Genomic DNA, 16,105 nt, shown 5'->3' with positions numbered 1-16,105 from the left:
TGTACAGATAAACAGTGTAGCCACATTTACCCATAATGAAGTTCTTTGGCTCGTGCTCCTCGGCTTTACATGAGCATATAGAAGTGTGCAGTTAAATTAAGAAGAAAATAACAGAAAATAGCGGTAATAATTATGATAAAGAGGAAAAAAGAGAAAAAAGTATTCAATATTTAGAGAATTTAAGACAAGTACTATATACAGTTTGTGCAAAACTAGTGCAATGCCCATTGACCTCTTGCAGACTTATACCCCCCTTAGATATCTTTGATCAAGTGATCTTTTGCTTTTAGCTGTACCAAGGTCGAGGCTGGTTCATAGAGGTGATCGAGCATTTGCAGTCGTAGCGCCTAAGCTGTGGAATAATTTACCCCTACACATCAGACAGGCTCCTACTGTCAATCTTTTTAAATCTTATCTTAAAACGCATTTTTATTTACTGGTTTTTAATACAGCATGAGAGTTGTTTGTTAATTCATATTTGGTGTTTGCTTTTAATACTCTAAGTTGTTTTATTATGTATGTTGTATTCTTGTACAGCACTTTGGTCAATGCTCCTGTTGTAATTAAATGTGCTATATAAATAATTAAACTATTAAACTATTTAAGTGGCATTAGTTGAAGTGACAGTGTGTAGAAACTGGCAAATAACAACAGTCAAAGCCTCCCAGAGCTGATAATAGTGATAATAGCTGATAGTTTTGTTTAACATATTTTGAAATGCAATAATTTTACATTTTGCTAAACTTATGTAAATAATTGTTTAATACAAGGTTGTTACAAATGAATCATGTGGCGACTGACTAATTTTTCCATCTATAATCTGGTATTTCTTCAGAATGGGGTGCGGCTGTTAGGTTGACTGGTAATCGATCGCGCTATACTTTCAAAGTTTATCTAAAGACAATGAGAATATCTTCATAAAAAAAAACATAAAGAAAAAAAAGAAAGAAAGTGGAACATTATAGATCAAATATATCAGCTCAGCATATTTCAGTTCAATATCTCAGTCTTTGTGAAGCTTATAATACTAAACTTACTCAGTTTGTTCGGACTTTCAGCATTTTTTTAATGACAAAACGAACATGAGTCCTCACAAAATGCAGCAGCGTTCATGTTCATTGTAATCTGTTTGCACCGTTTAGTCGTTGACTCTGTTACTGTTTGACTAAAAATGCATAACTGACAAATGTTGTTGAATTCAAAATGTTAAAGAAGCTTATCATACAGTGATAACTACTACTGTATCATCTTATGAAACCAATACAGAGGGGAAAAAATCAAGTACAAGCGGTTAAAAGTTTGGCAATCATTAACATTTTCCATGTTCAGCCCAATTTTGTCTACATGAGATTTCTCATTTCCAGATGTCATGACAACGTGACAGCTCACACGCTTGCACAACTCCATCTAATCTAAAGTTCAAGGTATCATAGACAAGTCTGGTTTGGTACGCTCGCTGCCATTCAGCTCTACAACTGGTGACTGATTCGCTTGCCTGCAAGAAGAGCTGTTACACTCAAAGGTAAGCTACAGAATGACCTATTTAAAAATCCTCCTCATTTACAAGGCATTTATTTTTAATTATAAACTGTAAACAGGGTAAACTTTTAATTAATATATTGGAATAAGATTCAAATAATGTCATGTTCTCATTATTAAGGTATCTTAAGATGCATCTTGTCATGTGTTGACTGATGAGCACTGATTATTATTAGGGAGTGTATGTTAGTGAGACAAAATGACACACTATACATAATCTGTGACAGTAAACATCTGATTAACTACATTTTTCTGTATTTTCTCAGATTGGATAAATCAGTGATATGCAGTTATTATGCTGTTAATGCACTAAAGGGCTTTTCTTTCATATGATAAAAATATAGTGAAAGCCATATACAAACATCCGTTGCTTGTACATTCTTGTTTAAAATCCAATCAAATATATTTATTCCACAGCTCCTACTTTAACTTCTAAACAGTTATTGGGGATAGTAGTACATGTGATTGTCTTAGAAGCAGGGCAGACTTTCTGCTGCTTCTGGTGATGTTTAATAATTTCCACTGATTGATTATAACAAACTACAAGTTAATAATTTAAATAATAAGATACTTCAATCTATAAGTTTGAAAGACTCAAAATTTGAGGCCAGTTTAGTCATTTGACTCTAAAATTTAAGTTTAATTCAGGGTTTTGTCTCAGTTAGATATAATTTGAATATAGTGTACTGCATATGCAACAGCTAAATAAACAAACTATGATCTCCTCAGCAAAACATTTATTTTCTAAATGATCTGCCGAAGGCTAGATTTGATGAAACTTTGAATTTATTCACATCTTATCAGTCATTAAGGATCTTTATTTGTTTTCAGAAACCATGGGTGAGTGGGGATTTCTGTCTTCGCTGCTGAATAAGGTCCAGTCCCACTCCACGGTCATCGGGAAGGTCTGGCTCAGCGTGCTTTTCATCTTCAGGATCATGATCCTTGGAGCTGGAGCAGAGAAGGTCCGCTTCTACTTTTTCATCTTTTGAGGGAAAGAATTATACATAACTCACATGCCTTAGGTACTTTTGTGAGTTTTGGCCTTTCAGATTAAAAACAAACAAACAAACAAACAAAAAAAAAACACCCTCTGGTGGGTATAACAAAAGTCCACATAAAAACAGTGTTGAAACTAAAATTCAAATAATGCTTTGATAGAGTAAATTTTCTTCACAAACAGTGGATTACAGTGGATATGAGAATTACACGTTTTTCTCAATATAAATTTGCTAGGTTGCACTGACAGTGAAAAAACACTGGTTTGGTACATTGAAGTTTTATTATTAAAGTTGATCTTACTATAGATATATAGCCTAATTCTATTTTATAGCCTGGTCATTGTACAGAGTAACACTTTACAAAATATGTAAAATATACAATATATTTTTGGTTTGTTGTCTTAAAAGTGTAAACGCAAGGCAGTGGTCTGCAATAATTTGATTATTTCAATAGTTAAGATGAGAATTTTTCAAATTAACTTCATAATTGTTAAATATATTATAGTCTTTATATGTACATATGCATACTGAACAAGTTAAATGCACTTAGAAAATTTGGTTAAGCTAAGAAAATTTCCAAATCAATTATTTTAACCTAAGTTGTACCAGGTCTGTGACTCTTTGCATCTACCAGTCTGCACTGTTCATACTCAGGCAAATCAAGTGTACCAGTTATTCAATTAAAAAAGCACAGATAACTCTGTAAAACGAGTTCATTTATAAAACTAGTATGAAAGTTAAGTTAAATCAGCTTGCTTACTATATGTTAGGACATTGATTTTGCACTTCAGTGTATAGGATTTGTGCTGCTGTGTGACTAAATGTAATACCTTAATTAATTTTTATTTTTTTTAATAATAATAATAAACACTGTCATCTGAACATTGCAGGTTTGGGGTGATGAACAGTCCAAGATGGTTTGCAACACCAAACAGCCTGGTTGCAAGAACGTGTGCTATGACCACGCCTTCCCAATCTCACATATACGATTCTGGGTCCTGCAGATCATCTTCGTCTCGACACCGACACTGATCTACCTCGGTCATGTCATGCATGTCATCCACAAAGAGAAAAAGCTGAGAGAATATATACAGACCCACTCTAGCAGTGAAATAACAAAAGCTCCAAAGTATACAAACGAGAAAGGAAAGGTGCAGATTAAAGGTAATCTGCTGGGAAACTACATGGTCTCCATAGTGTTCAGGATCCTCCTGGAGATAGCATTTATTGTGGGGCAGTATTATCTGTATGGGTTCGTCATGGACCCACTAATTGAATGCTCCCGAGCCCCATGTCCCTACACTGTTGAGTGCTACATGTCTCGACCCACTGAGAAGACCATCTTCATCATGTTCATGATGGTAGCATCCTGCCTGTCACTTGTGCTCAACGTGGTTGAGATCTTCTACCTGCTGTGTTGTCGCTCATCCAGACGAAAGGCCAAAACAGTGCCGATGACCGCCATTCCCCTTCACCCCCGTTTCACCAGTGATACCATGTTGAAAAATCAGAAACTTAGCCTCAATGATCTCAGTAACAGCACAGCCTGAGAAGTGCGGCTTTGATCCAATGTGCAGTATTTGAACAGTTAACTAGGGCAAATAACAAAGAGGCTAATAGGGATACATTGCAAGAAGCTTTGGCACACATTTGTAAAAGGGAAAACAAACGTCTTTCACAGCTATTTATTTTAAATGCTTGAAATTCATGCAATAAACTCACACATCTGAAACATCTAAAACAATCTGATGTTTGGTATATTGTCACTGGAGTAAACTGTTTTTGTCTCTTTTTAACTTACTTTTGGTTTTGTACATAATATTACAGGTGCATGTTTTGGTGTTAGTTGAAAAGTCTGATGTGTGGCCTTTGACTACATGGGCTAAATATCTAAAGACTAGATTTCTGAACCCACTGCTGATATGTTTTAACTGCTGCAGTTTGCATTTACTAAAAACCATTTTGTAGAGCTAAGAAGGTATGACTGTTAGCACTACTTTGCTTTATAAATGTCTTTTTTCTTTGTTTCTCTGATGTACTGATGATTTTACAGACATGGATGTTTTGGAAATGTACATTTATGTCATTTAAAATGGTTTGCTTTGATGTTTATATATTAATATATGTGACTTCATGTGGCTTGTCTTTGTACCTCGTGTAATCTTAATAAATATTATTGAGAAAAAAAATGTTTTTATGTTTTGAATTTTGTTTTAAAATTCTGTTTATGTTTAATTATCTTTGTATTGGAAACTCTTTCATTTGATTTATTATAAATGACTCACTGAGAAGAAGTAAAACATCAAGGACAAATTTCAGATCTGTGAGGAGAAATAAATACCAATACTCAGATGTAGACTATTAGAACAAATTAAAAGTAGTATGTGATTATGAAGTTCTGTAACTTTACAAAGATGATGCAAATGACTGTTGCAGCTCTGTGGTTCTTTTTTTTGTCCATGTGGATTAGATGAATAAAGCATGCAGATGATTTAACTTTGCAGTTCTTAAAATCAATGCATAGCAGCTAAAGGAGTAAAGATACAGCAGTTTGTCGACGTTTTTGCCACAACTTTTTTTTAAATTGTTATTCTTTACTTTATTTGAAATTATGAAAGTTAACAGTCAGTCATTCCAGTTCAGTTTGTACAGTAGACATACAAGGCAAATAAGTGTAACAATAAGCAGTATGTGGAAAATAAGATGGGTAAATAGATAAAGGAAATTTAAAAAAAAAAAAGAAATTTTTGGCCACAACTTATAAAGCCCAGCTTTTAAAGCTTGTTCCCACTGCCCCCGAGTGGTCAACAACACACAACAGGTTTAATGGACACATGAAGCGTTTGAATAGCCCCCAAAACAACTTCATGAGGTTGAGGAAAGACATGATTCATAAGGATGCAGGAAAAGAAAAGTACTCAACTAACCAACTATACTTACACAGGCCTTCTTAATGATGAGAATTGTTGCTGTGGGCCTACTGTGTTGAAAAGAGGTGGACTAGGAAAAGCACTACTTAGATAAGTCATGCTGTGTGTTCTTACTGTGTTATTTTATATGAGCCACATAAAAGAGAACCACGGGTGAAAAATATCATTGTGTTACCTAGGCAATCCTCAATTAAAATCACCATACAGCTTGTTTTATAAGAAATAAACATTTTTCACAATGAGGTAAGTTGACTACCCTGTCCACTAATGTTCTTTATCTTCCTCTTTATGTTATCCAGTGCAACTTGTGCCTTTATGCTATGTTATGCTAATCCCTGTTGATCATTTTAATATAGCTAGTAATTTACAAAGCTCTTATGTATTGGCCCTGTATGTATGGCTGGCAACCTAATACATATATATGTATCAGGTTGCCAGATATATATATATATATATTTATTTACACGTACACTAGAACACTAGATGGCGCTATTAGCCCTTAAATCTGAGCAGTGGTGCCGTGTGGATTTTATGGTGACGCCCACTCAGCGACGCCGGCTTCCTCTTTCTCACAATAACAACAGCTGGCCCCAGTTAAAGATGGCCGTCGCAACCGTGGCGGGGCTCGATGCCCACAGGATGGAGGAGAAGAAGTTGGAGTACTTCTCCTCCATCAACTCCATGGCAAAGAAAATAATGCAGGAAAGGGAGAAAATCAAAGCCAAGCACGGCTCGTCCTGGGAGAAAATGACGCCGCAAGAGCAGGACAACGCCATCGACAACTGGATGATGGATCCTCATATCCGAGCCCGATACGCTATGCACAGAGTTGAGCGTGAAGAAGTGGTCTGTTACCCTAAAATGCTCATTCAAACGGGTCAGAAGATAGTTCACTTCGGAGAAGAGGTACTTAAAAGACATTAGAGTTTGGATTTTGTGTGTTTAAGGTGTGTTTTAGGGCGAGGATAGCCCGCTAACAAGAAAAACCTGCTAACGAGAGCCACGTAGCCTCGAAAATATGTTGGTAAACGTCACTGTGGCGAGACGGCTGGCGACAAATATGGTGTTGTGTCACTGTATAATGAATAGAAATATTTAAGAGTGAAACATTTTATATTTTAAAGGGTTTAAAATGACATTGGCTTTATCTTTATATATGGTAAGAGCCACTGTATTTATGCGAGTTTCATTATTAATGTAATCGTTGATTTGTAAAAGATAAATGCAGAAAAAAAGTAGTTTGCAAAGACAGTTCGCCTTTTATGCGCTTTAAATACTTGTAACTAATAACATATTTACTGTTTTATAATAGTAAGCATCAAAACATACACATCAGCTCACAGCAACACTTTTTTTAAATGATATCAAGGCTGCTATGAGCAGATTTTGACAAGTGTTTAACTCCTAAGAAAAACTGGCAGGTAGGAAGTATCATTTGTTGCCTTTTAACCGATAAACCAGTGTATCAAAAGGAAGTCTTACAATAGACAAGGTATTTGTTGGCGCTAGATTATAGAAAATACACACATCATATGTTACTTTAGCCACCTAACCTAGTATAAATACCCTTAAATACGGGCAGTGAGCACAATGACTGTGTAAGCTGAAACTAATCACAGCATGTGTTTGTGTTTAGGATATCACCTGGCAGGATGAGCATTCTGCACCTTTTTCGTGGGAAACAAAGGTAAAAATAAATTAACAGGAATGTCTGTTTTCTGGATACATAAAGTATATCCTCCCTTACATGTCATTCGCATCTTTCAGAGTCAGATGGATTTCAGCTTGACATCAGGCCCTGTAGACCAGGGGATCTCATCATCCTCTCAGTCTGACTCAAAAGCGGCGAAGGTTACTCATTCCGGTCAGATTGGCAAGAGTGCAGCAGGAACAAAGGTATGGTGGGGCCTCATGTTTGAAGCAGAGATTCAGCATGCACATTTGGAAGGGAAGTGTTTGCTGTTGTAATAGGACTGTAAAATGAGTGAAACATTTGCAGTAGTCGAGCATAAAGTGGATGTGGTGATGTTTGTTTAATTTTGTGTAAAAATGGCAGAAATGTTAACTGTATATTTTTTTTTTGTATTTCTTACGGTTAATGCCTGACTACTGGTATTGTGATTTTTTTTTTCACAGAACAATTGCTTGTTGTAGCCACAAAAAAAGTTTTCAGATACATTTATTTCTGAAAAACCTTCACCTTTGCTCACATTTTTAAAAAGAGCTAAGTAGATCACCTAAAATAGGTTTTAGGAATTTTACCCGAGAAGCCTCGCTTCATAGTATCTTAAGAATGCAGGACTGTGTGCATAACTGTTTCTGTGTGGTTGGGAAGGTGTCGGTCAGCGAGGGCCGGAGACCAGAAGAGGAGTCATCTTTCTGGAAGATCAGTGCTGAGAGGTCCAGGCTGGAGGGTGAGCAAGCTGACTTCCAGTCCCTGACCCCCAGCCAGATCAAGTCCATAGAGAAAGGAGAGAAACCCCTCCCATCCTACCTCCGACAGGTACGCATGTAAAAATACCATCACATCCTATTTACTGATTACAATCTGAAGGTTGCAACTTCTTCAAAAAAAGTTATGGATGATGCCGAATTCTCAGGCAAAAACATTTGTTATGATCTGTAAAGTTTCTGATAAATAACAGATGGAAAGTTCCAGCCTTAACATGTGTTATCAGACTGTGTCTTAAAATAGAACCTAGCCTGAAACTGCAATATCTGGCATCAGTGACGCCTCCACGAGTAGAAGCAGATGGCAAATGTAAACAAGCTACAGTTTAAGAAGGAGAGAAAAGAAAATGTAAAATTGATGCCAGGTTTGTTTCTGAACGTTATCCTTCAATGCTGCTTTCTTTACATTTTCCCACAGGATAGCTCTGTCAGCGCCAAGGAGCCTGAAACTGCAGAGCACCATGCTCCAGCTCCCACTAGGTCCACCAAGCATAGAGCACCCAAGCCTCCTGTGCCACCACCTCCTATCCCCACCGCTGTCAGCGCAACCCCGGCATCCATCTCCATTTCTCCAAACCCGCCCCCACCTATCAGCGTCCCATCTACAAATGCAGGCTGGGAGAGATCTCAGAGCACCCTGCCATCCGTCAGCAACACGGTCGATGAAATGTTCGCCTCCAACCTGGTGTCCAAGCCTTCAAATGTCTCGAAGGAGAAAGAGAAGGAGGAAGAGAGCTCAGCCAATATTGACGTCAGCCCCACTTTTACCCAGGTAAGTTCCGTTTTCAGAGACTGCAAGTACTAAGTACATTTGAATTAAGCATTTGCTTTGGATTTTATTAAACACTAGCTAAAGTTAAGAATAAAAGGCCCAGCTCTTTGAAGTACCTGCTGCTTGATGGTGACCGGGCATGAGATATGCTTTAAAAAGGTCATACCGTATGTGTTTATCCCAGTATTTACAGGCCCATGATAATATTGGTTCTTGACCTGGTCCAAGCTTTCTAAAGGTCGGGTTTACATTTATAGTTTAGAAAACTTTTTTTTTTTTTTTTTTTTTTTAAACGTAATTTTAAAAAATGGTTATGTTTTTAGTTTTGCTTCATTATTGTTTGTACTGACACAGAGAAACTAAGTTTTACATTAAAGGGAGGACTCAGTGTTATTGATAAGGATGAAACCTAATATTGGATATTAACAGCAAACCTTGACATTTTGTGTCATAACGTTGGAGCTGAGAGTTAACATGTAGTTGCTACATTTTCATTTTGTTGGTGTTGGACATAGTGGCTAAAGTCTATTACTGACCCGTGTTTCTGTATTAAGGCTTCAGACTGATGTGTTACAGGATCAACGCAGATGCCACAATGACAGTGTACGACTTATTCTGCCAAGAGACATCACTGGTCTTTCAAACCTGGCCTTTCTCCAACACGACCACCTTTGTTTCCTTTGTAACAGAAGACTAATATGTTATTTATGGTCTTGTGTTGGAACCTAATCACATAGCACTTTAGCTGCTTGACAATGCAGTTTGCAAGAAAGCCAAAAATGCAAAGCCCAGTGACAGTAATGAAGAGTGCAGGTAGAATACTGAATGGCTTGAACAGGACAGAGATGATTAAAAAATATGATAGACAAACTGTCACAAACTGGCTTAATTACATGAGGCAAACACAAACCCTAAAGAGGGCTGATGCTATGTGCAATTAAAGAAAGAGTCCCAAGCTTTAATAGCCCATATGAGGTCCATGTCACCTGACAAGCCTCCCGTGTCAGCCAGTCTTTAGCAAGAGTAGGACAGTGGGAGGGGCATTACCAAGCAAGGTCTTTGTCTTTTATGACTTCTTCGTTGGTAGCCCAATAATAGCACAAACGCAGTCTGTACAGTGTCTTCTGCCTCACTGCTATTTATCAGGATCTCTCTGTTTCTCTCCTTTCAGTTTAATACAAGCAGCAACATCCTGAAGACCGGATTCGACTTCCTAGACAACTGGTAAACCACAGCAGGACCCAGTCACTGCTCTGAATGAGTCATCCTCATCATAACTTTAAAGAAGGACCACACTACCATGACCACAGACATCCACGTCTAGATTTAGGAGACACCATTTTTTAAAAATAACCACATTGTGTTCTTGTAATCGTCTTCAGTGGGTAGTTAAGACATTATCTCACTGCCCCTTTCCTGGTGGATTTTTCCCCCCTCTCCTTTCTCAGAATAGGATCGAGTCCATAGAATTGCCAAACACTTCCACATTTACCACTTGATATGAAGTCTGCTGGAAATCCACTCAGAGAAAAATTGAAATCAATAAGTTTATCGATCTGATGTACACGCTGGTCACATAATCCTGCTGCATACAGTAACCTGATGATTCTGTTGCGTACGTGTGCTGTGAATGCACAGTTGATTTCACACGTAGCTCCTAGACACGAGTTTATCAAATGAACAGTTTTATTCGTCAACATGGAACAAAACACTAAACCCATATCCAGGTTTAAGTTAATATTTTTTGTTATTCTTTATTGCTCATGTTCTTTTTATTTATGCTTATATATTCCTGTAAACCTAAGAAATTTAGAGTAGTGCGTGATGTTGCAGTCCTGACCCACACAGTGCAATTACTACAGTAAAAATCTTGGGATTTTACCGTTACATCTCTTATTATTGCAGAATGTATTTAAAGCTTTTATACATACATAGAAATAGATGGTTGGTTTAAATGTAGCTAAATAGAAACTGCAGCATTGTTCTGTTTGGTATTTGGAAAAAAACACACAGGAGGGAAGAACTGGGAAGTGCTCAGACTTAGTCATGGAAAAGTCATGGGCTGTATGTCCGGGCTGCTATGGGAACCAGTTACAGATGTCCTGCATGGATTCAGCTACTTGGAAACACTTTCACACCTCCCAGCTTTCACCTTTGACCTCAAAATAATGCTGAACAAATCTAGTGTGCATAGTGTGAAATGATTCACACTCAACTATTGTGTCGTAGGTAAATGGGCAGGCTTATAGTGTTTGGTGGCACTTGTGTCAGATCTACATGTAATGCTTAGTTTTCTATATTTATCTGCTCATTGTATCTTCTGTTACACACATGCATCACATTCATGCATTTTGGGGTCACAGTTTGGAAGGAAATAAACAAATTGTACTTAAACCTGGCTATTATCTTTTTCATTCTATCACAAATGCCTCCATGACACCCAAAAATATATTTTCCTCAAATAGTAAAGACCATGATGATGAAAGTTTCCATGTGGAGGAAAAGGAAGGAGTCATTGCAGTAGCTTATGGTAGTAAAAACCTACAACAGAAAAAGTGGTGAAAAAGAACTCTGTGTTTCTCCATCTATGATTCCTAATCCATCATGTCATTAGGAAGGAGAGAGAAGGATGCTGCAGTTGAAGGAAGTTTTGTGCTGCTCTGATAAAACATCTCATCAGCCCCGTTTAGAATCATTAGACCTAAATCTACCATCTCCCTCCGGGGTGCAAAGCAACCACAATGCAGCGTGTATTTTAGGAAAGCAAGAGCGATATTCTGTTTCATGCATTATGTATGTTGTGAAGGGCTGGTGTAGGCATAGCTGCTCAGCTCTCTCGCACTGAGGTAAAGTAACATTTGTCAGTGTTGCTAGGGTTTGATGGACCTAAATTGTTTTGTTTTTTTAACTTAAGTAAAGTCTGTACAGCAAATGTAAAGCTGCTTTCCTGTTTTAGTCCAATGGTCATCTAAAGCTTCATTAAGGCATATTTCTATAGATTTCAAAAATCTTTATATTAAGTGAACAGGCTGTTAGGCAAAAAAGCATGGTTATTATAGTTTACTTAAAATAAACTAATATTAGATGAGAAAAAGCCCCTGGTCCCCCTGGCTCTGTTGGGCCTCCTCTGGTGCATGGAGGGCCCTTGGGTCTTTAGGCCTGGGGCTCGGTCTGCCCTGGTGTAGTCAGCTGCTGGTGGAGCCTGCGGGCTCGTTGTTGCAGCCCCTTGTGGCTTCTGCACAGTGGCTGCTAGGTGACCCCCATCCGGGACACTCTTCAGCCCTTTTCTAGGTAGGTGGCACGATTGCCCCTGCGGTGGTCCTCCTTGGGCTCTTGTGCTCTGGGGGGCCTCTGGATATCTTGGGCCCATGTCTCCTCCATGCCTACTTCATGACCTGGAAGGCAGGGCTATGGCTCCCCATACCCACAATTAAATACTTACATGGAGAAACTTTATGAACATAACTGCGCTCACACACAGGTGTACAAACAGGTACTTACAGACACACATTATCTTGGTTGGCTGCTGCCTCTAAACATACAATCCTAATCAAAAGTTTAAGAGCCCTTGAAAAATGGCCAGAAATTATGTTTTGCATGATTGCATCTTAACAAGGTTCCAAGTAGAGCTTCAACATGCAACAAAAAGAAATGGGAGCGAGACAAAAGATTTTTGTTGAGCATGCAATTTATTGAAAACAACTCTTAAACTGAAACAGGCTGTTTTACAGCTGATCAAAAGTTCTGAACATGAACTCAGTAACAAGTAGCTCCACTGTTACTGCTGATGCGAGCATTTCCATAAGGTGAGTGGAAACATTTCACCAACTGGTGAAGACGGCTGCACAAAGGGCATCTACTGTCTGCAACTGTTGTCCATTTTTGTGAACTTGTGAAGTTGTGTTGTTTTTCTCTCTCTCTCTCAGCAGGTGATCAAGCAGATTTTCAGTCTTTGCTCTCTATATTCCTCTTCTCCTCTATTTCCCCCCACAACCTTCACAATCTTCCCAACCTTTCGTTCTCTTTCCTGTCCTCCGGTCCTGTCCATTCTGACTGCAATAACTCATGAAATAAATAAATAAATAAATAATAATAATGTTAATAATAAAGGTAGAATAAAATATGACAATCAAGTGGACCAGTATAGCAAAAGCTGTACAATCTACTTGGGAAAATAAATCTGTTGGGCATTTTTCTTGGCTTTTAGGCAATAATTCTGATTGCTAACAGTGCCAGACAGGACAGACCAAAAAGTAAATAAATAAAATAATAGCCATATGAACACAGAGGCCCAGATTTCCCTCACTCCAGCCACCTCTCCTCTCAGCTGAGAGATATGATCTCTCCAGCAAGTCCTGGGTCTGCTTACTGGTAGGACATGTCCAAAACATCTTGCCTTGGAGGCTTCCAGGAGGCATCCTAGTGAGATGCCTGAACCACCTCAGTTGTTGAATAGTATCTGAAATATACTACTATCCAAAAATAGTATCTGAAACTTTGAACTGTCAGGCCAAACCACAACAAACTGGTGGTTTGAATCCACCAGTCGGCTGGAACCTTTTTGTGGAGTCTGCATGTTGCCGATGTGCCTGTGTGGGTTCTGTCTCAGAACTCAGAAATTTCTCCCATGATCCAAAGCCAGGCATGTTTGATTGATTGGTGACTCTAAACAGGAGAAGTATGGGATCAAACCACCAATCTTCCAAATGGTAGATAACACTCTCTACCACATGTGCAGAGCCAGAGATATTTTGCTTTTGCTTCATCCTCCTAGTCAAAATTTGGCACCAGAATTACCCAGAATGCCGCTCGGCATCTAGCAGAGTTGAGCAAAACTGGGGAACATTCAGTCCCACTGAGTCAGGTGAAATCACTTGAGGCACTTTCAGTCTTTGCACAGCTCCCTGTGCAGTCATAAAAAAGCTGTATCAGCAGTAGTCGGCTACTCCCTCAGACTGGTTAGCAGATTTCAATCTGCACTTTTATGTTATCTATAATTAGACTACAATGAATGACTGAAGAACTAATTAATATTAAATGGTCAGAGTTGACTCATAACTATCTTATATTGCTCATTTATCACATTATGTATTATGAGTGCTTGTGGACACTCTGGACTGAGGCACCTCTGTCCAGTCCGGCTGCCTCACTGAAGCACCACCCAGTGCTTCCAGACCCTGAATGGCTGCTTTGTGTTCAGGAAATGTTTGGGTGAAGATGTATTTTTTCATCAAAAATCTGAGTGAATGAAAATCATTGAATGGTATTAAAGTTACAACGAAAACAGAAACAGGACTCTTGTTGTGTAAAGTTTGTTACCTTATGTCTTATGAGCCAAAAGAAATAATCTAGTAACTGTTAGTGTTGTTCCTGACTGATGTTTTTTCCCTCCCAGGTCAAACATGACAGGGTTAGGTGGAAATTTGACTGAGTCATCCAGATATTTTACTGCTGATATACTCCATGATAAGTGAGCAATGTTTGCATTTCAGTCCTATTCTGCAGAACTGTTAGTACAGAGAATTATTTTGGTATTTTTGTTTGGCCTTTGAGAATATAGTAAAAACTTTTTAGTGACAATTTCCTCAAGCCCAAGTGTGTGCTTCAAAATCTTCCATGAGGCAAAAAGGAAGACATTTTTCTAATGATGCATTTGAATACATTGTGTTTTATTCAATGTTTCTATAAACCAGCGATAAGGAACCATGAGGTCAAAGCAAGGATTTTCTTGCTCTCATTTATTTTTCCAGACCATTGCTCCACTCAAAACTGAGGTCTGGAAACATGTCTGGAATCAGTTGTGTTACTGAAACAGCTGTGCATGTGCAGCTGTCCTGCCGACTCAGACCCGACTGTCCCTCACAGTCCCCGTCTGAGCTCCACCCAGTCTCCACATCGCAGAGCCTTTCCTCATTCGCTTCCCTGGAAATTCTGCTGGATTCTTGTGGCATTTTAACTGGCATACCTCCTGCTGCAGGCCCAAACACATATGGACACACACATACGCACACATGGCCACTTACATAAGGTTTCTCTTCAGTGGCAGGTTCGTCATTATGTCACAATTTCCTAAACAAATTCACAAAATTATATTTCTATTACCACCAATGTATTTAATTATACTAGAAAACTGTCCAACTTTTATATTATACACATTCAGCCAAATTCATAAAAGGACTGTTTGTGTAGATATGATATATAGTATGACTTGCAAACTGTAAAACCCTTAGCTAAAAATAGTTAAGTCCATAAGAATTTTAAATGTGATACCATAATATCACTAAATCATGAAAACAGGTCTCAAATCAAGCACTCGAGACGTTATGTAATATTTTCAGCTTTAATTCAAGATGTTTGGCAAAAATCTTCCATTAGCTGTTTAATAGTTGCAACTATTTTTATGCATAGTCCCCTATTTTCAGAAGCTCAAAATTCATTGGCAGTCGACTGTGAGGTGATGTCTGTTCTCTCATTATTTTTAATTGAAAAAATTAAGGAGATAAAAGATCTGAAGTTTATTCCAAGTGCTGATCTAGCATGTGGTGGCTTTCCAGTGGACCACTGCATTTGAGGTCCAAAGAGATGTTGAAGTAAGTGAAGGAGGCCATCATTAGGCTCACAAACCCAAATAAACCCAATGAGGGCATAGCAGGAACTTTAGGAGTGGCCTAATCAACAGTCTGATACGTCCTTAAAAAGAAGGAATGCAGTGGCCAGCTCAGCAACAACAAAAGGCCTGAAAGACCACGGAAGACAATTCTTTGCTTAGTCAAGAAATTCCCTTCACATTATCTAACAAAGTCAGGAACACTTTTGGATGAGCTCAGAATATTATTGTCCAAGTCTACAATCAAGGGATGCCTTCGAGAATAAAAATACAAATTTACAACAAGGTGTAATCTGTCGATAAAACAAGAAGGCCAGGTTAAACTTTGTCAGAAAACATCTAACAGAGGCTGCACAGGTGTGGAAAATGTCTTTGGATCAATGAAACGAAGAAAAAGTTGTACCAGAATGATAACAGAAAAGCAACAGGTCAGGATCTGAAGCATACCGCATTATCTGTCAAATATGGTGGAGGCGGCGTTATGTCATGTTCAAACATGACTGCCAGTGGAACCGGATCACTAGTGTTTGTAGGTGACTGCTTGAAGTTCGTCTGTCCATCCGTCCGTCCATCCGTCCGTCCATCCAGTTCAGGGTTGCAGGGGGGCCTTGGAGGTTATCCCAGCTGTCATATGGGAAAACCTGAGGTACACACAGGGCAAGTTGCCAGCCTATCACAGAGCCGCTGATAGAAGCAGCTGGGACTATAAGTGTTTGAGCCGATACGCTGCTCTGATTAAAAAAATGCTGCAAAACTGACCAAAAGCATCTTGCAAAAGCAACCCAAGAGTTTAAGTCAAAGAAAA

At 38.5% G+C, this 16,105-nt stretch overlaps 2 protein-coding genes across 2 annotated transcripts; both read left to right on the top strand.

Annotated features, from left to right (window-relative positions):
• Positions 1-1,376: 1,376 nt before the first annotated feature.
• On the top strand, positions 1,377-5,036 carry LOC101487257 (gap junction Cx32.2 protein). Its single transcript, XM_004550647.4, has 3 exons — positions 1,377-1,522; positions 2,371-2,504; positions 3,431-5,036. The coding sequence occupies exons 2-3, from the start codon at positions 2,376-2,378 to the stop codon at positions 4,088-4,090; spliced, it is 789 nt and encodes a 262-aa protein (XP_004550704.2). The 5' UTR covers positions 1,377-1,522; positions 2,371-2,375; the 3' UTR covers positions 4,091-5,036.
• A 991-nt stretch (positions 5,037-6,027) lies between these two features.
• Positions 6,028-11,087, top strand: lg15h1orf198 (linkage group 15 C1orf198 homolog). Its single transcript, XM_004550645.5, has 6 exons — positions 6,028-6,376; positions 7,107-7,157; positions 7,238-7,366; positions 7,806-7,973; positions 8,340-8,693; positions 9,865-11,087. The coding sequence occupies exons 1-6, from the start codon at positions 6,071-6,073 to the stop codon at positions 9,919-9,921; spliced, it is 1,065 nt and encodes a 354-aa protein (XP_004550702.1). The 5' UTR covers positions 6,028-6,070; the 3' UTR covers positions 9,922-11,087.
• Positions 11,088-16,105: the final 5,018 nt, after the last annotated feature.

Source organism: Maylandia zebra, linkage group LG15 (genome assembly GCF_041146795.1).
Source record: "Maylandia zebra isolate NMK-2024a linkage group LG15, Mzebra_GT3a, whole genome shotgun sequence".
In the NCBI taxonomy this organism is placed as follows: Eukaryota; Metazoa; Chordata; class Actinopteri; order Cichliformes; family Cichlidae; genus Maylandia; species Maylandia zebra.
Note: the sequence above shows the minus strand (reverse complement) of the source record. Positions and strands in the feature narration are given on the sequence as shown.

What these genes read in the sequence shown, in the direction of transcription:
- LOC101487257 (XM_004550647.4), top strand. Translation starts at nt 2,376, where the DNA reads ATGGGTGAGTGGGGATTTCTGTCTTCGCTGCTGAATAAGGTCCAGTCC. An exon ending in TTGGAGCTGGAGCAGAGAAG is followed by an intron (nt 2,505 to 3,430) that starts GTCCGCTTCTAC and finishes TGAACATTGCAG; the next exon opens with GTTTGGGGTGATGAACAGTC.
- lg15h1orf198 (XM_004550645.5), top strand. Translation starts at nt 6,071, where the DNA reads ATGGCCGTCGCAACCGTGGCGGGGCTCGATGCCCACAGGATGGAGGAG. An exon ending in TCCCATCCTACCTCCGACAG is followed by an intron (nt 7,974 to 8,339) that starts GTACGCATGTAA and finishes ATTTTCCCACAG; the next exon opens with GATAGCTCTGTCAGCGCCAA. An exon ending in TCAGCCCCACTTTTACCCAG is followed by an intron (nt 8,694 to 9,864) that starts GTAAGTTCCGTT and finishes CTCTCCTTTCAG; the next exon opens with TTTAATACAAGCAGCAACAT.